At 46.8% G+C, this 26991-nt stretch overlaps 1 protein-coding gene across 1 annotated transcript; it reads left to right on the top strand.

Annotated features, from left to right (window-relative positions):
* On the top strand, nucleotides 1-26991 carry LOC307210999 (vomeronasal type-2 receptor 26-like; the record flags this gene model as incomplete). Its single annotated transcript, XM_079967194.1, has 6 exons — nucleotides 1-209; nucleotides 2619-2910; nucleotides 20344-21126; nucleotides 24585-24803; nucleotides 25803-25929; nucleotides 26093-26991. 6 exons carry the CDS (start codon nucleotides 1-3, stop codon nucleotides 26989-26991), a joined length of 2529 nt encoding a protein of 842 aa, XP_079823320.1.

Raw genomic sequence — 26991 nt, 5'->3', positions numbered from 1 at the left:
ATGCTAACGCTGCTTTTGTTGTTCCCTCTTGTAACCTATGGAATGCAGCAGAAAGCAAAATGCTCACTGAATCTGATCAAAGATTACAATCATGCTGTGAATTTTTACAGGCCAGGAAACTATCTCATTAGTGGGATTGTATCTTCAAGATTCATTGGAGATCGTTTGCCCTTCACCTTCTCCAGCACCCCCTTGAACTTTGTTGATGCGTGAGTAATATACTGATGTGTTTCTGCTACACTCCAGTTCTCTTGATGCACCTGGGTCAGCCCCTCTGAGATTAAAGTGACTGAAGCTAGGGTGGGTCTCTCCTGGAGGTGGGTCCTGGAGGTCTATGGGGTGTGCCTGTTGCAGGTTTTCTGTAGTTAGCAAAATGAGATTCATTCTTTCATTGTGTCTCATGGAACCTTGAAGCATTTTTTGGCAGGAAAACTTTGGAGTTCTCCCACTCTCAACCTGATAAAATCTTCTGGAGGTTTATGAATTCATGGCCCAGGACTGAGCCACTACCCTCACCTTGAGATGAATGGAAGGTTGGTTCTCTCACTCAAAAGTGAGTGAATGTTAAATGGCAGGCTTGTCCTTTATAGCTGGGTGCAATGATAGATGGGGAGCACAATTTTCAATGCACAATTATTTCCCCCAGGCTCAAAGCAATCTATGCAACTGAAAACTGTAACCCTCTACTATGCTTAGGCAGGTGTTCTTCTCATGCTTTGATTCCAAACATGCCAGCCATTTTATGGGAAGCAATATTTGTGAGATATATAATACCTAGAGAAGACCTTAGATAAAGTGGTAGCTACTAACCACTGGACAAAGTGGAGCAGGGCTTCTCCAATCTTCCCTTCCTGTAATGGAGAAGAGGATTCCATGCCATGGAAGGCTCTGAGTGTGAGAGATTTTATTTAAGTAGATATTATAATCATTTTATTTATAAATTATAGGGTGGGAAAGAAATGTGGAAGGAAGAAAGTAAGAATGAAAATAGAATGGTACATAGCCAAAATATTATTGAGCAGAGGATGCCCTAGAGGGAGAGGCGTTGGTGAGTCAGCCCTGTAAAACATGATCTATTGCGCTACCAATCTGTTCGGACCGGAGCCAAGAAGCACACAGAGTAGTTTTGATTTTGAGTCCATCAATGCCTCATGACAGGGCAGTTCACTGTGTTAATCATGGACAGCTGTAGAAATGCAGCAAAAGAACCACCTTGTTCATTATTGCTGTTGCTTAAAAAATAATGAATCGTGGCAAAGTGGCAAATGAGGAAGAATGGTTGAGTTGTGTTTCCTCTCCCCACAATTTCAAATCACACTTGAATGGGGGAAATATACAAGTCACCCCAATAACAACCTTGTATTCATTGTGGGGGATATATGCATCTTGCAGCCATGCATGAGAGTCAGACTTGGTGGTGTCATAGCCAAAAAACAGTAACCTTCAGTGACAGAGTCCTTAAAAGGAGATGGCTGAACATCCTGGTCCTTCCCCTGTGGAGCTACAGGTACCAAAACTTGCATCTCCTCCCCTGAACCCTGAGGAGACATTTCTACCACCAGACACTGGTAATTGGTCCACCGATTCCAAAGTTGATCAGGTGAGCCCTGAGGAGAAATCCTCATAGCTTGTATTCCTGAGGCCTAGAAGAAGGCAGTGACTTCAGAGAAAGGTGTAGCCAAACACAACATTGAGGTCTGCCAGCTGCTTCAGGACACTGATGAGTCAATTTGAGTCATGTTTTTGTAGCTGGATTCCTCCTCTTCATGAAGGAGGAAGGAGAGAACTTTGAAGCCAAAAGGTAAGCCCATGCAAGGCCAGCCTTAAAAGCGCCTTGAAGTGAGCCTGTGGGGCTCAAACCTCTGTTCTCCCGAGGATGGGGCACTACCAACTTCTGACTTGAAGGACGCCACTGCAGGAGGCTCAGTCAGACCAGAGGCCCCCTTGCTCTGTCAGTGTAGAAGGTCATTGAAGAAAGCTGGGTCCTTTCAGTCGAGCAACAAAGGTGGGGCCAACAATTAAGGGCTCGGTTTCAGCTTGTTCCTTGCTGGAGCAACTTCAGAACTAGTAAATCTATATGTCTACATGCTTTGACTTGCCTTTGTAATCGTTTGAACACATGACAAAATTAGTGTTCACTTTTCAAAGTGATCCATTTTGTGTGTGAGAGAGAAAGTTCCTCCATGCAGTGAGAAATGAGGAGCCATCGGCAACTGTGTTTGTCTCTGTCCCCTGCTCCTCCCAGAATGTCATGTGATGTCACAAGTCATGCATGTGATGTCATATGCGCAGCCGTCCTCCTCAATCTTAGGTTCAAGTTCATTCATTCATTCATTCATTCAATTTATACACTGCCATTCATCCTAAGATCTCGGGCCAGTTCACAGAATAAAATACTGTTGGCACCTCGGCCACTGGAGCTGGTGGTGGGTTCAGGGGGCTGATTTGCGTCCTGGTTTTTTCTCCATTCTCCTCTCCTGCAAAGATACCATGGGCGTCGCCCCACTTTTCTCTACTTACTGGGCTCCTTACCCATTTGCTTTGATTTACACAAAAAAGAATGTGACTTTCAATTTCACTGAACTGAACATGACTATGTGGCATAATTCTATTTGCAGTTTTGTGAATAAGAGGGGATGGCAAATTCTTAACTTCGTGCTGGCTGTTCAGGATGTCAATCATAAACCCAAACTCCTACCCAACATCACCCTGGGCTACAGCATCTATGAGACCCTTTTTGATGGAAGAACCACTTCTGATGCTCTGACAGATCTGCTTGCTGGTGGGAAAATTGATATCCCAAACTACACATGTGGAAGGCAGAAAACATTACTAGCTGTTCTTGAACGGGGTGAATCCGACATCTCCATGCACATTGCAGGCATGTTGGGCATCTACAAAATCCCACAAGTAAGAATGGGCTTCAAGTCATTTGCCATTTCATGAACCTACAAGTTATGCTGAGGATGCTATAACTATTCTAATAAATAAATTGAGCAAAATGATAGTAAGAAAAGACCATAATGCTAAATGCACAACTGCTTCAAAATAGATATTCTTCAATATGCATTTACAAAACAATAAATAGCCAATCTTTTTAATTTTCCAAATCTAAAAATAATGTATTAAAGGCCATGCTAAAAAGAATAATGGAAAAAATGGCTTTATAGATATTTGGAGATTCTACCACCCTAATGATAAAGACCTCGCTTTCTATTCTCATGTTCACAATTCATACATCCATAGAGATTTTCACCAATTGCTTCATTCCCAGAAGCAAAAATGACTGAAACTGAAATCCACCCAATGACTTATGCTGATTATGTTTGGACAACTTGTTGTTGTTTAGTCGTTTAGTCGTGTCCGCCTCTTCGTGACCCCCTGGACCAGAGCACGCCAGGCACTCCTGTCTTCCACTGCCTCCCGCAGTTTGGTCAAACTCATGCTGGTAGCTTCGAGCTTGTTTGGACAACTACGTCCTGCCAAATGAAATAGAGGTGAAGTAACACAACATAACCCTGAGCCTAGCCCACAGCCAGCCGGCCAAGAAGGGTGAGGACCAGCACAAGGGCAATGCTCAAGCCTAAAGTTTCAGCTCAATATCTCAAAGTTTCTCTGAGAGTCATGAGTCACCAAGGAAGAGGAACAAAGCATAGTTTATTCAGAAGCAACCTTTATAAACTTTCCACTGAGAAAATAACAAGTTAATGCAGCATTGATCTACAAATCTTTTCCCCAATAAACCTCCTAGGGTTCAGAAGCTATAATTTCAGCTATTCTTAACAAATGGACCTAAACTTGCTGAATCATACAGAAAACGTCCTTTGCTAAACCAAGGTGGTATGATATGGTCCTAAGTAATTGCTAAGCTTTTGATTTATACTATACATAAATATGTATATCCACACAAAAGCAGCTTTGTGGTTCGAGGACCCGACCCCCGCGAAGTAAAATGAAGACACAGGGACACGATATAAGGTTAATGGGCTAGAAAAGGCCACAACTTTATTGATTACAGCAATGAAAAGGTATTGGCTTAGGCATTGGATCGCGAAACAAGTGGGTTTATTCACCAGGGGTTCATCACCTGTTGATGCTAATTCAACTATAGGCTCACCCCTGATGTCACCGAGGGTCGTGCCATGGCCTCCCGCCAAGCAGGCTTCGGACGGAATACACGACCGCCAGATTCCATTAACGGAATACCCCTAGAAATTGAAGGCATAGGCGATGGCCACACCTAGCACTTCGACACACCACAACACATTATTCCAATGCCTAACCTACCCACCAATACCACCAAAAAGTTGTGACGATTGCTACGAGGTAGGCGAAAAAACCAAAAAGCCTAATGCCAAATGGAAAAACTCCTACCAGGCCCCCCGGGCAACCGGGGCGACCAACCTAAGGTCCATAGCAAGGCCAATGACCTAAGCCCTAACTCAAAGGGAGTGGAGGGTGGGTGACTCGCCCAGGACGACAAAGAGAAATGAGGCCGGGGGGGAGGCTGGCACTGCAGCATAAAGGCTGCTGGACACGCCCCCCATGGCACCTGGTTGGACAGCCACTGGGGGGGGCGTGAGTGCCAGCCAGGTGTGCTGGAGGCAGGGGGCAACGCCCCCTGCTAGGAGCGGTGCTCGGGCTCCCGTCCACAACCACTCCCCTCTCTTTCAGGGAGGAGAGTCTTTGTGGTTCGAGGACCCGACCCCCGCGAAGTAAAATGAAGACACAGGGACACGATATAAGGTTAATGGGCTAGAAAAGGCCACAACTTTATTGATTACAGCAATGAAAAGGTATTGGCTTAGGCATTGGATCGCGAAACAAGTGGGTTTATTCACCAGGGGTTCATCACCTGTTGATGCTAATTCAACTATAGGCTCACCCCTGATGTCACCGAGGGTCGTGCCATGGCCTCCCGCCAAGCAGGCTTCGGACGGAATACACGACCGCCAGATTCCATTAACGGAATACCCCTAGAAATTGAAGGCATAGGCGATGGCCACACCTAGCACTTCGACACACCACAACACATTATTCCAATGCCTAACCGCCACCCGAGCTAAAGGCTCGCCGCCAATACCTTCAAAGCTGCAACCAATCCTAGATGCTTTTGCTGACACTAGCTAACCAAATGTCGTTCCCCAGATCCGATAAGTGGATGCCGTCATTCCGGTATGAAGCTTGGTCGCCGATCCGGATACGGTCATGATAAATGACTCGGCCATACATAAAGCGCACCCAACGGGCTACCGCCCGATATTACGAGTTTCCTGGTTCTTATAATGGCCATACCAAACAGTTCTTTTCAAGAAGGAGGACCAGAACACCGTTGTTCTGGGACACAAGGCTGCAAATGCATTCAAGTCTCTTTTTATGCTCCACAACAAGTCCACACTCCTTCTGTTAGCGAGGTCATTCTCCCCAAATGAATTGCAAGGATGTCGGGAGGGCCGAACTTGGCTACTTTCTCCCACAGCAATGGCATAAGCTCCTCCCAACACATGCCTCTTGTCGACAACCAGGAAACTCGAACACCATGTGGAAGGCCAAGATTGTGTGCAAGGCCGCAGCTCACCGCTTGTACGCGGGCCCAATGAACTATACTGTGGCCGCAAATCCACACGCTTCTCCTGAGCATAGCTGGGGGTAAAAGACAGAAAAGAAAAGGCGGATAAGTAGGGTAAAGCTGCAAGTCACATATTAGACTTATAAGCATTGGATTTCCCACCGGCCCATTTCTTTGATCCTGTCCGCCAGTAGCCCCAGGTGCAACCCAGGCCGTGGTTGCAACGCCAATCCTAAATGAATGTGCAGCGTACTCCTGGGAGGATAGACCACAAGCCTCAATAGCCTTGCGAAGTACTCTGGTGAATTGATGCCTCAACAAGGGTGACCCATCTTCATGGACCAGAAACGGACCCGGGCTGGGCGGTCTGAGGTAGAGGTACCGCCTAGTGTCCTCTACCGAGCATGGGCCCTGCTGAGCCGACGCCGTGAGCTTAACTAGGACACCTTTACTAGCCTGATCAGTCTTGGACTGACATATACGCACTGTCATGTTAGAATCGGACAACTGCACGTCCTCGCACAGGAGGCCGCGTGTTGAACCTCGTGCACTAACTTCAAACACCACCTCACCAACTCTAAGCGTGCCAAAAAGGCGATAGCGTAGCAAATTGACCTGAGTTTTATGCGTATCTGTGATAACAACTCGGAAGAAATCGGCTTACGGCCCTCGGCCCTGTGAGGTTGTAACCTGCCCCAACCCTCAATGGCTCTATGGATCAAGAAGTCGCTACCCGGGTCATGAGCAAATGTAGCTTTTGAAAAGAAGCTGATGGCGGCTACGTGAATATTTAAGGTTTTAGGAGCACGTCCCAGATCATAGGGATGGGAAAGGTACTGCAAGAGAGCGTCAGTGGTAGGAGGTACGTCATGTGAGAGCCCAGATAACCCAGACCTGAAACCAAGGAAATCACACCAGGCCTTCTTGTAGGACCTGAGAGTGGAGGGTGCCACGGACGCCAATACTCCCTGTATCACTTAGCGTCTCCCACGTTCCACAGGTGCTCCGGAAAGGCAACAGTTGTGCTCCAGGTGCAAGCAACCGGAAGCGAGGTATCGGAAATCGAGACAAGGCATCGGCTATGTCATTATTGGCTCCGGGTACGAATTTGGCTTTAAGTATTATGTTGTACTCAAGGCACCGGAGGACGAATGCCCGCAAAAGGGAGGAGATCCTCTCAGACCGAGATGACTGCCTGGCTAGAATGTTCACGACCACCAGGTTGTCGGTCCAGAAGCACACGCGGTGATCTCGAAAATCTTCCGTCCAGATGTGAACGGCCACCACTATTGGAAAGAACTCAAGAAAGGTGAGATCCCGCGTGATGGCCTGACCTTGCCATGCCGTCGGCCATTGTAGTGCACACCAGCGCCCCTTGAAGTACAAGCCAAAGCCTAAGGACCCAGCCGCGTCCGATTGGACCTGGAAGTCTGATGACAGATTCAAGACATCCTGCCATAGAGATACCCCATTGTAGTTCTACAGAAAAGTCGTCCATACCTCCAGATCTGCCTTGACCGACCTGGGGAAGCAGACCCTGTGGTGCGGGTGTCTAAGACCACTGACAGCCTGGCTAGGCGGGCACAGAAGGCGCATTGGAGTGGGCCTGGAAATCAGAGGCTAAATTAATGATTTCCAGCCATAGGGAGACTCCGTTGTGGTGTTCCAGAAATCTGATCCCCATCTCAAAATCCGCCTTGACCGACTTGAGAAGTCTTACTCTATGGTGCGGATGCTTGAGGCCCGCTGACAACCTGGCTAAGCGGGAGTGAAATGGGCGGCCTGGTGAAACTACTCTACATGCGAAGTTGAAATGATCTAGCAAGGACTGGACCTGTCTAAGAGCGACTTTTTATTATTATTATTATTATTATTATTATTATTATTATTTCGGGAAGGGTTTGACGAATTGTTTCCTTAAGGGCAACCATTTTCCCCACTGGCAGGCGGGCGGATTGAGCTGCTGTGTTAAGCTCTATACCCAGGCAAGTAAGATCCGTTGATGGTCCGCCTTATCTGCTGTGAGGGGAACTCCCAGCTCCTGGGCCAAAGCTGAAAAGGCCTCCAGAAGGGAGGCACATTCGCCAGTATTGGGCTTCCCAACGAGTAGAAAGTCACCGAGGGGAACTCCCAGCTCCTGGGCCAAAGCTGAAAAGGCCTCCAGAAGGGAGGCACATTCGCCAGAATTGGGCTTCCCACGAGTAGAAAGTCACCGAGGGGAACTCCCAGCTCCTGGGCCAAAGCTGAAAAGGCCTCCAGAAGGGAGGCACATTCGCCAGAATTGGGCTTCCCAACGAGTAGAAAGTCACCGAGGGGAACTCCCAGCTCCTGGGCCAAAGCTGAAAAGGCCTCCAGAAGGGAGGCACATTCGCCAGTATTGGGCTTCCCAACGAGTAGAAAGTCACTGAGGTAACGTGTCAGCTTGCCAATGTAATATTTCCCTTGAAATTTTAATCCCAGCCAATGAGAGTCATTGGGATGAACTGGCAATAGACAGAAGGCTGACTCCATGTCACGTTTTGTCAAGAGTGCCTCGTAACCAAAAATCCGAATAAGTCTTAGTGCCCAATCGAAGACTTCAATCGAAGAATGTGGAGAGAAGGGAGCTGGATCAGTGAAAATGCTAGACCCGGAGGGTCCCTATCGTCTGTTCCCTGCTGCGGGGGCTTCCCTGGCACTGGCACCCCGCCTTCCCTAAAGGGCTGCTGCCTTCTGTAACACGCCACGGCTGGAAGTACCCCTGCACAGCTCTCGCACTCGTGCAGATACCTACAAGACTGCCTTTGGCATGACCCCTTATTGAATTCCCAACGTACCTTGGCCTTGCGCTTTGGCTCCCTTCTCAGGTCCGGCTTACCAGTGCGATAAGAATCTAATGGCTTCTTCTCAACATACGGGACGACCACCACAGACCAGGTGACATCTTCAATTAGATCCCAGCATGCTAGATGGATCCTGGAAGCGGGCTGCATATTCTGCAAAGAACCGGAAGAACTGGACGCAACAGGGTTATTGACACAGGCCGGCGGCCTCCGCACAGGCGACCCAATGCAGATTCTGAGGGCCAGAGGCCTAGTTTTCACTGCCGCAGTTATTGCCAGAGAGCTTGGGCCTGTGCCTGAAAACTGAGAAACGTTGAAGAGGGCGGCAGAGGTGCCTGGGAGGTCATCAACTTGGGTGAAAGGCAGGCTCTCCGGAACCACCTGGGAATCTAGTATCGTATCAGGGGTAGCAGCGGAGGGCATGGGGTTAGGGGTTGCTCGAAAAAATGCTGCTCATAATCACCAATGAACGATCTAAAGGCCTTTAGGTAGTGCGAAATAGGTTTGGTGTTATTATCCTGTCCATGTGGCACCCATGCAGCCTGAGGTGTGAGCTGACTCCGCCGCAGAGCACTTCCTCTTAGGAGCCATGGATAACGCGCTAAAGTTACTGCCACAAACACGTGCTGCTGTTTACAAGCGGTTGTACAGGCACCTGTTATAGATTCTGAAACGAATGTACTAATTAACAATTCATTCACTTATAATAAATAACAATTTTTTCCAATTATTTGGTTAAATGTTCAATAGTTTATCCAATTAGTATGTGCGGCGTGCGTGTGTTATTTATTAAGAAGATCAAACCTCTCCATTCTGAAGGAAATCAGCCCTGAGTGCTCACTGGAAGGACAGATTGTGAAGCTGAGGCTCCAGTACTTTGGCCACCTCATGAGAAGAGAAGACTCCCTGGAGAAGACCCTGATGTTCGCAAAGATGGAGGGCACAAGGAGAAGGGGGCGACAGAGGACGAGATGGCTGGATAGTGCTTTCGAGGCCACCCGCATGAGTCCGACCAAGCTGCGGGGGGCAGTGGAGGACAGGAGCGCCCGGCGCTCTCTGGTCCATGGGGTCACGAAGAGTCGGACACGACTAAACGACTAAACAACAACAAATATATATATATATATATATATATATGTCAGAGCTGCCTCCAGGTCCCAGCTCACAGAGGACCAACGCTAGGCTGTAGTTATGTACAAAAGTCTTTATTGAGATTCAGTCTCCATTTTAAAGCCGCAGCGTGCAGCTCTACGTCCCGACCTTAGACCGGCGAAGTCCTGTCTGAGTCTCCTCCCCCTCCACACCAGTTTAAGACTCTCGCTTTGCTCCACCTCTTCCTAAATTCCTTTCTCCTCTGGGTCCTCCTGCCCGCTAGGGTCTCATCCTTCCTGGACTCCTCTGACGCTGACCCTGACGATTCTTGCCCCTCCTTCCGGCGGGCTTTAGGACCTGGTTCCCTATCCGGGCTACCTTCTGTGCCGCTCGCCTGTACCTTTGAACTTGGCGCGCGCGCCCAGCCTGCAACTTTCCTCTTAACCGTTAACTCGCTCTCTGATGGAGGCGTGGTCCACCCTGACTCATCTTCTCTCGCTGGTGGTGCATGTGTGGGCTCTGACACCTGGAACTCCTCCCCCCCACTACGCTCTGGTGGGGAAGCTGGTCCTGATTTGCAACTGCTGCTCTGGGAGTCCCCGCTGGCCCCTTGCTTCTGGGGTGTCCCCCTTGGGTCGCCCCTTGTCCTGCCCATCGGCGCCCCCTTCTGTGAATCTTCCGATTCGCTGGAGAGGCTCATGGAATCTATCGAGCTGCTGTCATATTCTCCTACGCTGCCCTCGGATTGCTCCCCCTCGCTTTCCATCTCCTCTCCTCCCTGCGCTCCCGCTGAGTCCCTGACATCCATCCCCCCCTCGAAGCCCCCCCTTCCCCCCTCCCCCTCTTCTGGCGTGGGTTCCGGGTGCTCCAATGCTATGGGGGTGCCTGCCGGATACCGGTCTTCCCCCCTGGCATGCTGCCAGTCCGTGACGGGTACATCGACGTCGCTCTCCTCCGCTTCCATCTCGTTGCCGGCGTGCTCGAAACCAGGATCCTCCCCCAACCCGTCCATGCCCCCTTGTTCCCCCATTTCCTCTGGGTAGTCTGCGTGCCAGGGCCCTCTGAGCAGTCTCCTGCGCCACTCCTCCTCGGGTTGAGTGTCCCACCAATAAGAGCGCTCCGCACCCAAGTCTGAGACCGACCCCTCCGGCGAGGTAGTCTCTGGAACCGTCTCCTCAGCCGAGGAGAACCCCTGAAACGTACTGGCTGAGAGTGTGGGGGTGAAAAGATATTCATCAAAATAATCCTCCGGCATGGGCCTGTGTGGGAAGAGTGCGTGGAACTCGTCTTTGAGGTAGTGCTCCTCCACCGCATAGTACGGCACCCAGCTGTTGGCGCTGGCCGGGGCACCTTCCCTTGCGATGAGATATTCGACGCCCTCTTCCCCCCATCTCGAGTCCAAAATCTCCGTCACCTCGTTGAGTGGCCCCGCCCTCGGCGACCCCCCTGTCATGGGTGCATCTCTAAGCGGACTGGGAGCTGTTCCTGGCTCCTGAAACCTGTGAGGTGCCTTGTAGGGCGTTAGCACCGATCTATGAAAGACCGGGTGCATTCTGGAACCCTCCGGTAGTGTCAAACGGAAAGCCACTGGGTTGATCTGTGCCTCGACTAGGTAAGGGCCCAACTGCTTGTGTCCTAGCTTCTTCTTAGCTAAGGATCTGGCCGGCACTGCCTGGGCCGCTAACCAGACCCAGTCCCCTACCCGTATGTCCTCCCCCACTCTTCTGTGTTTGTCTGCTTGCATCTTGTATACGTGTTTTGCTAGGTCTAACTGTCTACGGAGCTGTTCATGGACCTCCTGTAACTCCTCTGCCAATGCCTCTGCTCCCTGTGGCTCCCCCTCCCCCTCTTTCTCTAAGCCCGGGAAGGTCCTGGGATGTCGCCCGTGGTTGGCAAAAAACGGTGTCACCCCCGTGGACACGTGTTGTGTGTTGTTGTAGGCAAACTCGGCCAGGGGCAGATAGTCCACCCAGGTCGAGGGCTGCTGGTTGGCGTAACATCTCAGGTACTGCTGCATGACGGCGTTGACCCTCTCCGCTTGTCCGTTGGTCTGCGGGTGTCTTGCCGACGCTAGGTTGACCTTGACGTTCAGGATTCCCATCAGCTTCCGCCAGAAACTCGAGATGAACTGGCGCCCCCTGTCGGACAGGATAGACCGTGGCAGGCCGTGCACCTTGAACACGTGGTCTATGAACAGCTTGGCTGTCTGTTCCGCTGTGGCCACCTTCGCGCAAGGAATGAAGTGCGCCATCTTGGTGAACATGTCGACTACCACGAGTACTGCTGTTTTGCCCCTCGAGCTGGGCAGGTCAGTGACAAAGTCCAAGGCTACCCTCTCCCACGGTTCGGACGGGGTCTGTAGCGGTTCTAACAGTCCCGCCGGCGGTCTGTGTACTGGCTTGGCCCTTTGGCAGGTGTCGCACCTCGTGACGTAATCCGCGACTTCTCCCCGCATCTTGGGCCACCAAAAGTCTCTGGCTACTAATTCCACTGTCTTTTCCTTGCCGAAATGTCCGGCGCTTGGTGCGTCGTGTAGCTGTTGCAGTACTGTCGCGCGGAGTTCATCTCCCGGTACGTAGATGGCCCCCTTGCGGAGGAGCAGTCCGTCGCGTATCTGGAACTCGTCGTCCTTTGCCGTGCCGCTGCGCACCTCCTCCATCTTGGAGCGCGCGAAGGAATCTGTTAGCAGCTCGCGCCGTATCGCTTCCAGGTCTACTGTGGCAGAAGCGCATGCCCACGCCTTGGGTGCGAAAATGTGTTTGGCCGCTACCGGTGCTGCTTCCTCCAGATACTGCGGCTTCCTGGATAGCGCATCAGCCATGACGTTGTTGTCTCCGGGGATATATTCTATCCTGAAGTCGAAATCCGCAAAGAACTCCGCCCAGCGGATGTGTCTCTGGTTCAGGAACCGCGCCGTGCGCCAGTACTCCAGGTTCTTATGGTCCGTGCGAACTTGCACCGTGTGTTTGGCTCCGATGAGGAAGTGCCGCCACGCCTTGAATGCTGCATGAATGGCCAGCAACTCTCTGTCCCAGATGGTGTAGTTCTGCTCCGACTTGCTGAGTTTCCTGGAGTAGAAAGCACACGGCCTCCAATCCCCTTGCGGGTCTCGCTGCAACAGGACTGCCCCCACGGCTCTGTCGGAGGCATCCGTCTCCACCCTCATGGGCTTGCTGGGGTTCACATGCAGCAGTTGTTCCTCGGAAGCAAAAAGACGCTTGAGTTTCTGAAAGGACTGCTCCGCCTGCTCCGTCCAGACGAACTTCTTCTTTTTGGAGCTGAGGGTGTCCGTGATGGCCGCCGTCTGCATAGCGAAACCCTTGATGAACTTGCGATAAAAGTTAGCAAAGCCGACAAACCTCTGGACCTCCTTCCGATTGCGCGGGCTCTTCCAGTCCAGTACTGATCGTACCTTGGCACTGTCCATGGCGATTCCCTTGTCGGACAGCTTGTAGCCCAGGAAATCCACCTCCGTCATGTCGAACTGGCATTTCTCCAGCTTGGCGTAAAGCCTGTGCTCCCGTAGTCTTTGCAGGACTTCCTTGACATCTCCCTCGTGAGCCTCCTGCGATTCCGAGAAGATCAGAATGTCGTCCAGGAAGCAGACACACTTCTTGTAGAGGAGCCCCGCTAACACGTGATGCATGAATGCTTGGAAGCAGTGGGAGCCATTTTGTAAACCGAAGGGCATAACCCTATACTCATAGGTGCCCAAGGGCGTGAACATGGCCGTCTTCCACTCGTCGCCCTCCCGCATGCGTATAAGATTGTACGCCCCTCGTAGATCCAGCTTGGTGAAGATGCGTCCCTTCCTCACCGTCGCGAGCAAGTCGTCGATCTTGGGCATCGGGAAAGCCGTGGGCTTGGTTTTCGAATTTAAAATTCTGAAATCAACTACAAGCCTCTTCTGGGGCGTGTCCTTCTTCTTCACAAAGAACACAGGACTGCCCCCCACTGCTTTGGATTCTCGGATGAATCCCCGCTTCAAATTGTGATCTATGAACTCCCTGAGCTCTTGCAGTTCGTCTTCAGACATGGAGTACAGTTTTCCGGTCGGCAGCGTTGCCCCCGGCAGGAGGTCAATCTTGCAGTCGTAGGGTCTGTGGGGAGGCAGCTTGTCCGCTTCCTTCTCGCAGAAGACCTCCAAAAACGCCTTGTACTTGTCGGGTACCGCTTGCAGCATGCCCAGTTGTAGCTGTGGGTCATCCTCTTGCCCCTCGTCCTCCTGGTTAGTCATGATGCAATGTTCTGAGCAGTAGGAGGAGCAGAAGGTCAATTTACGCTGGTACCATGCCAATGCCGGGCTGTGCCTGTCCAACCAGCTCATGCCCAACACTATGGGCGTGTCTGACAGTTGGGTGACGTTGAAGCTGATGACTTCGCGGTGATTTCCAATGCGCATCACCATTGGCGGCGTTTGCTGTACCACCTGTCCCCCCAGCAATTCTCTTCCATCGACTGTCACTACTTTCAGGGGCATCGTGGCAGGCAGGAGCGCTATGCTATGTTGCTTGATGAAATCCACCCCCATAAAGTCTGCATTGCTACCAGAGTCAATGGTAATAGGCACTTCCATGGTGAGCCCATTGGGAAGCTGGAGTGTTGCGGTGAGCTGCACCACTGGTTTGGGCGGGAGGGGGTCTGTGGGCTGTAAGATTCCTGGGGACTGCTTTACTGATTCGTCTGGCTGGGCCCCAGCGGCTCTGCTTCCAGCCAGACTTCGTCGTTTCCCTGCTGCGGTTCCCTCTGCTGAACTGCTTCTGTTACTTTTGCTGAGGCTGCATTGTGCTTGTGGAGCCTCTGGGGGCACTCTTTTGCCATATGCTGAGCACTTTCGCAGATGTAACACTTCCTGTTCCCTCTAGGAGGCTTCACCTTGGCTGCTCCTGGTGTGAGGGCTCTGGTCGCTGACTGAGCCTTGGCACCACCTATCTCCATCGGCTCCTCTCCCCCTCCCAGTGGAGGCGTGGATTGAGCGCGCGCTGAGTCTCTGGGGAAGAAAGGAGGTGCCCTTGCTGGCGTGCGTCCCCAACGCCCTTCATCTTTGCTCCAGGGACGTTCTTCCAGCCGCACACCAATCGTCAACGCCTTCTGGACCACTTCTTGAGTGCTCCGTGGCCTCTCCCCCCTTGCGATTTCGTCTTTCACAGCCCCGTTGAGCCCCTCCCAGAACAGGTCCCTGACGGACGCTGAGTCCTTTTCCCATCCCAGCGCGTTGACCAATGCAAAAAAGCGGGAATGATATTGCCTTACAGTGGCTCTGCCTTGTTTCAGACCGTGAATCTCTCTTCTAGCGACATCCACATCTATCTCTGATAAAAAACAAGCGTCCATCGCCTTAATGAAGGCTTTTGCGTTTTGGAGGGCTGGATCATTATCTCTCCACAGATTGCGCAACCACGCTTTAGCTTCTCCATGGAGATGCGTTAGTATGAAGCCTACTTTCTCCTGCTCATCTCTAAAGTCCTTCTCCAGCAACTTTAGCGCAAAAACTACGTCTGCTCTGAAGTTAGGATATTGCTGCAGACTCCCATCGAAATGCGACACCAGGCTCCCCCCTCTCTTCCCGAGCCCGATCCCTTCGGATTTGGCTGCCGGTGGCCCCTGTTTAGTCAACATTTCCAACCTGTTTTGCAGATCCTTGCAGACAGCATCTGATTCCTCTTCTCTCCTCCTTGCCGCTCGTATTTCTGCGTTAAGTTGTACCACTGCTTCTTGCAAAGCTGCCAGTCGTTCTTCTGTAGTCATCTTGTGCTGCTTTTGTGAGCTCGCGAAGCACCAATCTTCGCCCCTCGCTGCGTCCTCTCACGTTGCGAGGTTCTTTGAAATATGAGACAGGACTTACTGTCAGAGCTGCCTCCAGGTCCCAGCTCACAGAGGACCAACGCTAGGCTGTAGTTATGTACAAAAGTCTTTATTGAGATTCAGTCTCCATTTTAAAGCCGCAGCGTGCAGCTCTACGTCCCGACCTTAGACCGGCGAAGTCCTGTCTGAGTCTCCTCCCCCTCCACACCAGTTTAAGACTCTCGCTTTGCTCCACCTCTTCCTAAATTCCTTTCTCCTCTGGGTCCTCCTGCCCGCTAGGGTCTCATCCTTCCTGGACTCCTCTGACGCTGACCCTGACGATTCTTGCCCCTCCTTCCGGCGGGCTTTAGGACCTGGTTCCCTATCCGGGCTACCTTCTGTGCCGCTCGCCTGTACCTTTGAACTTGGCGCGCGCGCCCAGCCTGCAACTTTCCTCTTAACCGTTAACTCGCTCTCTGATGGAGGCGTGGTCCACCCTGACTCATCTTCTCTCGCTGGTGGTGCATGTGTGGGCTCTGACACCTGGAACTCCTCCCCCCCACTACGCTCTGGTGGGGAAGCTGGTCCTGATTTGCAACTGCTGCTCTGGGAGTCCCCGCTGGCCCCTTGCTTCTGGGGTGTCCCCCTTGGGTCGCCCCTTGTCCTGCCCATCGGCGCCCCCTTCTGTGAATCTTCCGATTCGCTGGAGAGGCTCATGGAATCTATCGAGCTGCTGTCATATTCTCCTACGCTGCCCTCGGATTGCTCCCCCTCGCTTTCCATCTCCTCTCCTCCCTGCGCTCCCGCTGAGTCCCTGACAATATATATATATATATATATGTATGTATTAAAGATGCTTCCTACTTCATATTATAATATCTCCTTCAATATGCAGGGGTCCCATACAGGGATCAAACCAGCAACCTAGGCATTATCAGCACTATGCTCGACCAGTTGAGCTATCCAGGCTCTCTAGAATTGTGTGGGACCCCGAGGGTCATTTAGTCCAACCCCTTGCAATGCAGGAATATGCAGTTGTTCCATACAGGGATCAAACCACCCACCTTGGCATAATCAGCCCCATGCTCTAACCAATCGAGCTATTCGGGCTCTCTAGAATTGTGTGGGGCCCCATGGGTCATTTAGTCCAACCCCTTGCAATGCAGGAGTATGCAGTTGTTCCATACAGGGATCGAACCTGCAACCTTGGCCTTATTGTCACCATGATCTAAGCAACTGAGGGTTCCGCAATATGTCAATTATTTATTATAAATTTTGTTTTTATTTTTATCAATTTTATTTGTCTATTTATATATTTATCTTTAGATTGATTTATTTAATTAATTAATCAATTTAATCTTGGTATGTGATGCCATTCCACTTATTCTCTTTATTTTTATATATATATATATATATATATATATATATATATATATATTATTAATAATAATATAATAATACTCTTTATATTAATGTTATTATATTATTAATAATATTAGTATTATTATTGTTATTGTTGTTGTTATCATTCTATTATTATTTATCTATTATTTATTTATTTATTTATTTATTGTTATTATTATTTATTATTATTGTTATTTATTACAATCTAATCAAGGAATTATTTGTTCAATCGATTACCACTGTAAGTAGAATTAATTACTGATACTATCAATTGTCTACCGTAACTGACGATATGAAATAATTATTCATCACTTGACTGTTCCGCTTGTATATGTCTATAAATTTATTTATGTGCAGTTAAATCAAATATATAATACCTTTATAAGATCATAAAATGATAAACAATCATTAATGAAGATATCCCTGTATCAGTAGCAATGTACCAAGCCTAAGTCCCAAGAGCTATGGTGCCCCAGCGGCACAATACATAAATAAAATGATCAGCAGCTAAATAATGAAGTAAAGTGAGCAGCAGCTAGACACGTGGAGCTGCTCTCTTAAAACAGAGAAGCCACTCCCATTACAAAAGTAAATTTCATGGAAGCAGAATCTAAAGCATCCATTAATGAAACCAGGCTGCGAACTAGGCTTTACTTTACTATACAATAGGAAACAACACTCAGCAATCCTATAGCTGCTAAAGAAATAAAGAAACACCACACAGAAGCAGGAAAATTACAGGGAAGCCTCAAGCCAAACAGCTCAATGTTGTCCCCAAAAGCCAGGTGGTTTTGAATGCAACAACTGCCAAGTAACAAAGTATGTCGGCCTGGCAATCACCTAATCCGGTAAAACAAAGGACAAAGATTAACTCTGGGGAAGCAGCCTGGGGAAACTCTGCCTCTTATGAAAGAGAAGGCTGAAGAGCTATTGTCCCCCTGCCTTAAGGCCGGCACAACAATGGCGTATCTATGGCTACCCAAAGAGCCAGCAGGCAACAATAGCTATCCTTTTATGGGGCAACAGCAATGGTGTTTCTATGGCACAACAGAATGAATCGCCAGCCAGACACAGAGAAAAGCACACTTTTAAAACAACCGGGGGGGGGGGTGCAAGCCCGGAGCACAGGGAAGTTTTAAAACTAAATGGAATAAAGAAAACACCCAGCTCTAGCTTTTCTTACTGTGGGGCAACAGGGTTGCGTTTCCAATACAACTACCAGGAGAAGACACCAAGCAAACCCAGAAATACTATCCAGCTTTAAACCAAGCAAGGGGGGGGTGACGAGGGAGCTCAGAGCACCAGGAAGGGTGTAATGGAGAGCAGAAGCAAGCTGAGACAATAGCAAAATTGGGGCAATGGCAATCAGGGCAATGGCAATCAACTGAAGGAATTTCGAGCGGAGCTGCCGCACCCTGAAATGGCAATCAGCTCAGGAGAAACAAAATTCCAAGAGCAGTGGGGGGGGGGGGGTAATGAAGGGGGAGGGGGAGAAGCCCTCACGGAAATACACAGCAAAACAACAGTTTTAAAATGCACCAGCAATTCAAACAAACGCTGAGACTCACACTGACCACGTGCGCAGTACGCGCTCATAGCACCCACCCCCGTAGCGCTCAGATTTCCCTCCTTTCGAGCACGCTGCGATGCTGCCGACAAAGACAGGGAGAGTGTCTGTTTTAAAATTGGAGAAGAGCAGCACACACACACACACACATACAGAGTGATTGATTTAAAATCGGAAAAGTGCAGCACACACACACACAGAATGTTTGATACAAAGTCGGAGAAGTATTTTTGTTTTTTGTTTTTTAAGATGATGTATTCTTAACAAATGGACCTAAACTTGCTGAATCATACAGAAAACGTCCTTTGCTAAACCAAGGTGGTATGATATGGTCCTAAGTAATTGCTAAGCTTTTGATTTATACTATACATAAATATGTATATCCACACAAAAGCAGCTTTATAAAAAATAGGAAACTATGAGAGAAAATAAAAAGAATTACTGACTGCTTCAAATTCAGTAAAAAATTAAGCTAAAACCAATCTTACTGGTTTCAACTGTGGGGAGGGGGACTTTGGATAGGGTTGAATGACCCTTTCTAGAAAGAATCCTTCAAAAATGTATAGTATAGTTGTTTTATTATGGTCAATGACCAATATCAAGATAAAAACACCAATTACAAAAATTAAAAGTTCAGAACAAAATTAAATAGTATAAAATCACATACACAATAAAAAGCAGTGTGTGTGTGTGTATGATTTTCTGTTTTACAATTAAAATACTAATTTAAACATCCTTGCAATATCAGTGACTTCCCTTCTTCTCTTTCCATAGTTCATTTTGCATAACATTAATCTCTGCATATTTTACAAAACTAAACCATTCAGTATTACATTACTACATCCATCAAAACTTATTTACACTGTTGAATTTATCTTAATGCTGCCAGCATTTCAAGTGTACACAATTTCCCCCATATATTCAATAAACATTTTCCTATCTTCTTTAAATGTATATTCTTCTTATTCTATTTGTTAAATCTGCAAGTTGTGCATATTCCACCAGTTTAAGTTGCCATTCTTCTTTGGTTGCAACCTCTCCCGTTTTCCATTTCTGGGCTAACAAAACACAGGTGGCAGCAGTGGCATACATAAATAACTTTTTTTTTGACACTTTGGAATTTCTGTCTGAATTAACCCAGACAAAAAGGTCTCTGGCTTTTTTTGGAAGGTACCTTTAACATTTATTTTATTTTATTTTATTTTATTTTATTTTATTTTATTTTATTTTATTTTATTTTATTTTATTTTATTTTATTTTATTTTATTTTATTTTATTATGAATCATTTCCCAATACTCTTTTACCCTTTTACAAGTCCACCACATGTGACAGAACATACCCTCAACCTCCTAGCAACTCCAGCACTTATCTGATTCAGTCGTATGCATCTTAGCAAGCCTACTCAGACTTAGATACCTTCTGTAAATCATTTTCATGTAGTTCTCCTTCAAGGAATAACATGCTGTGAACTTCAAATAACTTTTCCAAAGTTTTTCCCAGAGGCTAAAGTCTATATTTTGATCTATATCCATTGCCTAGTGTGTCATAGAAGCTTTGAGAAGCTCGTCTTTTGTTTCCCAATCTAATAAGAGATTGTACATTTTAGATAAAAGTTTTTCTTTATTTTGTAGATCTTTTTCAAATATCAAGCTTTGGTCTAAAAAGTCATTTTTCCTGTCTGTTTTAAACATTTCATGTAACTGATGATATTGTAACCAATCCGTAACATGGCTCTTTACATTTTCCATTGATTTCAGTTTAGGTTCCCCTCTGTAAATTGTAGCAATTCTCTGTAAGTTGCCCACTGCCTATCCATATTGACTCTCTTGATTCTAATAGCCTCTATAGGAGATAATCATAAAGGTGTTTTCTTTTCCAGCAGATTTTTATATTTCCTCCCAAACTCTATATAGATTCTCCCTTAGAATATGGTTCATAAAACTTTTATAAATTTTTGCCTTCCCATACCAAAGACATGCATGCCAGACAAATTTTAGATCCTGACCTTCTAAATCCAGGATGTCTGCATTATCCAGTAATCCATTCTTTTAACCAGCATCGGTCTCTTTAAAAAAGCATCGGTCTCTTTCCCTTCTCTTACCAGCTCAGCTCTGGCTTTGTTCTTCACGATAAAAAACAGTCGCCTTTTGTCAACTGCATGGTTCCAAATGAAGCAGCTCAGTATGATGGGGTGGTTGAGCTCCTCCTGCACTTCAGATGGACATGGGTCGGCCTCCTTGCTTCAGACAATGACAATGGAGAAAAGTTCCTGAGCACCTTGATGCCTAAGATGAGCAAAAGGGAAATTTGTGCTGCCTTCACTAAAAGAGTACAACGGAAAACTTCCTTATGGTTTTCTCATGAACCATCTCCCTTGTGGAGACAGGTCAATGTATTTGTTTACTATACAGATTCTCAGTATGGATTTTATGCTATCATGGAGGTACAATCTTTCTTTGAAAGGACACAAACCGGGGGGAAAGTCTGGATCACCACAGGTCTTCAGGACAACATCTTGTTTTATGAGACTGAAGCCTTCCGGCATGCCCATGGTTCTTTGTCCTTTGCAATGAAGACCAAAAAAGGGGCAAAAAAGGACTACTATGAGCCAAAAGCTTCTGCTTCTTGGCAGAAAGCATTTGTATGTTCATATTCAAAGCATGCCTTATCTGTGAGGAGTTGGGAAAGATGCAGGGAGAAGAAGAATCAGATGCTGCTGCCCCAGAAGGAGATTGAAGGAATCCACTCCCAAGACAGTTATATCACTTACTACAGTGTCCAGGTTCTGGCTCAGGCCTTGAATGCAGCCTATTCATCCAGATCAAAGCGGAGGTTGATGGTGGGTGGAGGAGACAAGATGGAACTTCAAAGGCTACAGCCATGGCAGGTATGGCCTCTCGCATCACTCACACACACACACACACACACACACACACACACACCCTACATGGCCATGGGGATTTAAGGTGGGGGGTTTTCAGAGAGATACCTCTCATATTTAGGTTGAGGTCACCACCCAGGATTGATTCTTCTTTGGAGAAGGAGAGGAATTTGTTTACGGGTTTTTGGGGTTTTTTGGATGAACTCTAGTTGTTTTGTGTTTGGGGCATATATGGAGCCAATTCTCAGTTTAGTTTTGCCTATCTAGTGTCCCTTTAGCAAAAATGAATATGCCTCTTTTGTCTTTTAGAACTGTCGTGGCTTTGAGGTTCAGGTCTCTACTGAGCATTATAGCTACTCCACAATTCCTTCCTGAGCCAGCTGCAAACCATTGTTGCTAGTGTTTCTCACCTTACATTGTCTACATCGGACCTATTCAGTTGCGCTGACATAAAGTGTGAAAGTGGGGGGCAAGGAGGATTAAAATTAGATTTGGGTTAAAGAGTGGGGGGTAGATTACAGAAATTGTCTCTCGCTTTTGAAGATTGTGATCTATTTTCCAACTCTGGAATCATCATAATAAGAACATAGCATACCCTACAAGTGTCCTGGAAAAACTGGGACATCCCATTTTTTCCCCCTCATGTGCATATGACAAATGGAAGGAATATCCAGCCAATGATTTCCACTTCCAAACATCTTTATAATCTATGACTGCCAGGGTCCTGATGCCACTGTATAATCATCCTAAAGTCTAAACTACTGGGCCTCTTGCCGATTGGTAGTGAGCTCCTGTTGCTTTGTCCCAGCTCCTGCCAACTTAGCAGTTTGAAAGCTTAATGACCACATGACTTGGAAAGCTGTCTGCAGACAAATGCCGGCTCCCTCGGCCTGAAAGTGGAGAAGAGCGCCACACCCCAAAGTCAAATTTGACTGGACTTAACCATCCAGGGGTCCCTTTATTCTTCTTCTTCTTCTTCTTCTTCTTCTTTTACATTATAGCAATTTGATATAGTTTCCTTTAAGACTGGTGCTATAAAAAGGATCCTGTAGTAGAACGATAACTGCATCCTTCTGAGATTTCCGGGTTGGCGCCTCCGGTAATGGCGGAATTCCTCTGATCGGGAGGAATTTGCTTCGTGGAAATTCGGGTCTGGCCGCCATGGCGAAGGCGGAGACCCACAAAAAATCACAGGCAGGTGAAGCCTGTGAAAGTGGGATTTGGCTGGCACCTTTTGCGCCTCCCCTACTCGCGGGGAAACCCGGTTTCGGGGATCCGGAGCGACGTGGGGTGAGCGGCGCGGTGCTTCAAATTGATTGCTTTTTCCATGGAGCGAAGCCGCATAGCTGTTGCCAGAGAGCGCTGACTTTTTCCTGTGGACAATTTGATCTTAAAGCAACTACCCGTGAATAGAGTGAAGAATTGGATTTTTAAATGTCTTAATTTGGCACTGAAATGGGGAGGTTCAAAACAGGAAGTCCGCCTTCCCCTTTTGTAAATAGACTGAAGCAAAGAGGCTGAAAGCTAAAGTCTTTGAAAGCCTACGGTAAAGTACTAAATTTCCATCAGTAAAAAATATTAAATCCCCCTTGGAAGCAGGAGAAGAGGAGGGAAGTTTTGGATTGTATATGCCTGCAGGAGAGAGTGAAGGAAGTTAAAATACCACCACTCCAAACCTGGATACGGGCTGCTAGTAAGACTGACGTCTTATGGAATGCTCATTGATCGTGACTAGAACGTTCACTGACAGTTAGTTAAACAAGAGAAATACATTGTCTCCAATGTCTCTGTCTGCATTTAAAAAGGTGTAAAAGTAACCAAAAATTGAAACTAACCTTATTGTTTGAACTGTGTCTAAAAGGACTAATACAAATAGAAACTGTTTCCCTCTAGAGGAAGCTTTTGAAACTGTTACAAGAGCTGATCTGGGGGAATTTCCAGCTGCAAGGTAAAAAGCTGTGAGACTCTGGGACTGACCTTGAATCGGTTAAGACTGTCGACAGAAGAGGCCTTAGCGGTTGCATTAAGTAAGATAAATAACTCACTGGAACAGCTTAACAAGAAGGTGGATGTGGTAACTACCAAAATTGACAATTTGGGACAAAAGGTGAACAATAATACAGAAACTAATCAGAAGGAATCTACTTTGACATGGCAAACTGCGGAGAAGGCTAGGGAGAAAGTTGTTGCCCTTGAACCTAAAGCAACACAGTTGGAGAGAGAGAGAGTCCCAGCCTTACAGATGCAATTTGATGACCATAAGTCGATGCCTTCTACGACTGAATTTAAAGAAAATCAGACTTTGAGGATTAGAGCTCTACTTGAACTGGAGAAGGAGAGTTTTATGGATTTCATCACGCAGGAATTTGCTGATTCTTGGGACCTGGACTTGGGTCAAGAAGAGATTAAAATTGTGAGGGCCTTCAGACTTGGAAGAGGAGGGAAAAAAGAGAAGAACAAAATAAGAGACTGTTGGAACTACCAGAAGAACCTAGAAGAACAACAGTCAATAGTGGAAATTTTGAAAGACGTCCCGAAATATCTTTTGGATTTTGGGTTTAACTATGGAGATTTGGTTGCCCTGTTGAGAAGGAATAAAATCATCTCTAGGTGGGAGTTTCCCCGAAATCTACTCTTCAGCTGCAAAGGAAGGAAAATAAAAATAAGATCAGTAGAAGACAAAGTAAAGTGCATGTATAAATACGAAGAAGATTTGCAGAAGGGACTTGGAAAAGAGTTAAGAGCATCGGACAGAAGATTACCAGGTTGATGGTAATCTTCAACGGGATTGGCGGAAATGATGGTAATCTTCAATGGAATTGGCGGAAATGACTGGCAGAATCCAAGACCAGGGAGAAGAGATGGTGGAAGAAGATTGGAAAAAGTTTAAAGACTATTTATAGAAATATTGTAAATTAATGAGTGTTAGAAAAATGTTGAATGAACCTATGTGGCTTTAGCAGAAATGTTATAAGGAATTAAGTATAAATAGATTATTAGAGTATTAAAGGGAAAATAAGGTTAAAATATGTTAAGATAACTATATGACAGAAAATAGAGGAAGATGGAAAGGAATTGCTGAAACAATTAATAGAAGTGGAATACAAAAAGGGAGGTGTGAGGAGGTCGTTGAAACAAGTGAATGAAAGATAAGATATTGAAATGGTATGATGTGTGTTTTAAATTGTTTTTGCTGTGTTTGGTTTGGTTTGTTGTGTTAATGGTGTGTTGTGTAATGTTTATATATTGTATTGTATTGTTTTCTCTTCTTTTTTTATTTCTTTTTTTGTAATGTTTAAATGTAATAAATATTATTTTTTAAAAAAAGATAACTGCATCCTTCTTAGAACTTTGAGTTCCACCTTTACTAAATCCATAATGACCATTCTTTACATAATTTCTCAGAATCATAGCCAATCTTTTCTAATGGATGTCTTCCAATGTGATTTTCTCTGTTGTTCTAGCTTCATTCATTCTTGAAGAAAGTCAATACTTCAGCTGATGGACAGTACTTGGATGAGAATGGGGCACTGGCTGTTGACTTCGATATCATTAACTGGGTGCTGTTTCCTAATAACTCTAAGGCTAGAGTGAAAATTGGGAGCGTAGAGAGACAGAAATCTGCAAATCTAAAGTTCACCATTAGCCCAGAAACAATAGTATGGCCTACACTGTGTAAGAAGGTAGGAGAAATGTTATGTGCCTTTTTAATATCTCTGATATCTGCTACATTCTAACAGCTTGTTGAACATTACATATGAGGTTTTTATTGCAATCATGGACACTTCCCTGGAGCTAAATCCCATTGAGCTTAAAGGATCTCCCTCTTGAATAAGCATCTATAAAATTTGACAGTGAAAAAGTGGCTTACAGAATGAGCAGCTGTAATAAATATTTATTCATCCAGCTGGGAAAGCTTCCTAAAATGAAAATGGGAAGTGCAGGTATGCCTCACGAGAAGACTAGGTGCCAATTTTTGCACTAGGTGCAGCCTGTATGCCAACCTCGACAACGCCATTTTGCCTTTGAAGCAACGCAGAAATCAGTCAGTCCAGCATAATCTCATAACTGCACAAACACATAGCAGATGCGATGGCAACTGTGTCAGGAGTTTAGTGTGCCATTTTGTAGGAGTATTTTTTATGAAGGCTGGTTCAATTCTGATGTTTGTGCTTATTTTGATCCTAGCATTGCTGTTAGGTTCTTGTTCCTCATATCTTTCATGCTGCCTGGATTGTCTGTATGCATAGAAAAGTGCAGTATATCATATTAAAGGGAAGTAGAAACACTAAAGAGATTTCACAGCCATACTGCTCTACAAAAAGCAAAAAAGAAATCATTCCTAATTGGGTCTGAGCTCATTTTAGGCCACTGGACGTAAATATGATTTTAATGTTTCACGCTTTATTAAATTTTAAACAAGGTGAGTCTTTTAAAAGAGGTCCTGTGGAACATGGAGCTCTAAAGGGCAGGGCATTCTCTTCACACATGTTCCACGGGGCATCTTTTAAAAGACTCACCCTGTATGTGCTGGAAGCTGGCCAGAGTGGCTGGGGTATTAATAATAATAATAATAATAATAATAATAATTATTATTATTATTATTATTATTATGGGATCCTTCCAAAACTCAACAATCCATTTCCTAAAGCCTCGAAGCTCCTCCTTCTATTTATTTCCAGACCATGCCTCATGCAAGATGCACAAAGAGCTGTTGCCCTGGATATGCCAAGAAGATTCAGGAAGGGAAACCCCCATGCTGCTATGACTGTGCTCCCTGCTCAGAAGGGACAATCTCCACTCAGGAAGGTAGGACACGACACCAGTGGAAAGAAGCCATGGATCGAATGTTCCCTACCAGTGAACACAGCATTCTTTCTTTATCTCTCCCATATGCCAACCATTCCCCACAATTGTAACAGCATTCAGATTGCTGTAAGTGTATGACTAAAGTCTCTTTTTCTCTGTGCAGATGCCAGGGAATGCATCAAATGTCCAGAAGATCAGCATCCAAACAAAGAGCGAGGTCAATGTGTCCCCAAAGCAATCACCTTCTTGTCCTATGAAGATTATTTGGGGATCCTCCTGGCTTCCTTCGCCCTACTCTTATCCTCAACCACAGGCTGCATTTTGGGAATATTCATGAAATACAATGAAACTCCCCTAGTCAAAGCCAACAACAGGGACCTCTCCTACATCCTCCTCTTCTCCCTCCTCCTCTGCTTTTTGTCCTCTTTCCTCTTCATCGGCCGGCCAAGGAAAGTCACCTGTCTTCTCCGACAAATGGTCTTCAGCATCGTCTTCTCATCTGCTGTCTCTTCTGTGTTGGCAAAAACCATCACTGTGGTTCTGGCCTTCTTGGCTACCAAGCCAGGGAATAGGCTGAGGAAATGGCTGGGCAAGAGTCTGGCCAACTCCATTGTCATTTTCTGCTCCAGTGTGCAAGTTGTCATCTGCACCACCTGGCTGGGACTATCGCCTCCATTCACAGACTCTGACATGAGCTCCCAGCCTGGAGAGATCATCTTGCAATGCAATGAAGGGTCTGTTGCCATGTTTTACGCTGCCCTCGGCTACATGGGTCTCCTGTCTGCTGTCTGCCTCACGGTGGCTTTCCTAGCCAGGAAGCTTCCTGGGGCCTTCAATGAAGCCAAGCTGATTACTTTCAGCATGCTGGTCTTCTGCAGTGTTTGGGTGTCCTTTGTGCCCACCTACCTGAGCACCAAGGGGAAATACATGGTAGCTGTGCAGGTCTTCTCTATCTTGGCTTCCAGTGCTGGGCTTCTGGGCTGCATCTTCATACCCAAGTGCTACATTATTATACTGAAGCCCGAACTGAACACGAAGGAGTACCTGACAGCAAAAAACTAA

Source organism: Podarcis cretensis, assembly GCF_951804945.1.
Source record: "Podarcis cretensis genome assembly, chromosome: 2".
Lineage (NCBI taxonomy): Eukaryota > Metazoa > Chordata > Lepidosauria > Squamata > Lacertidae > Podarcis > Podarcis cretensis.
Note: the sequence above shows the minus strand (reverse complement) of the source record. Positions and strands in the feature narration are given on the sequence as shown.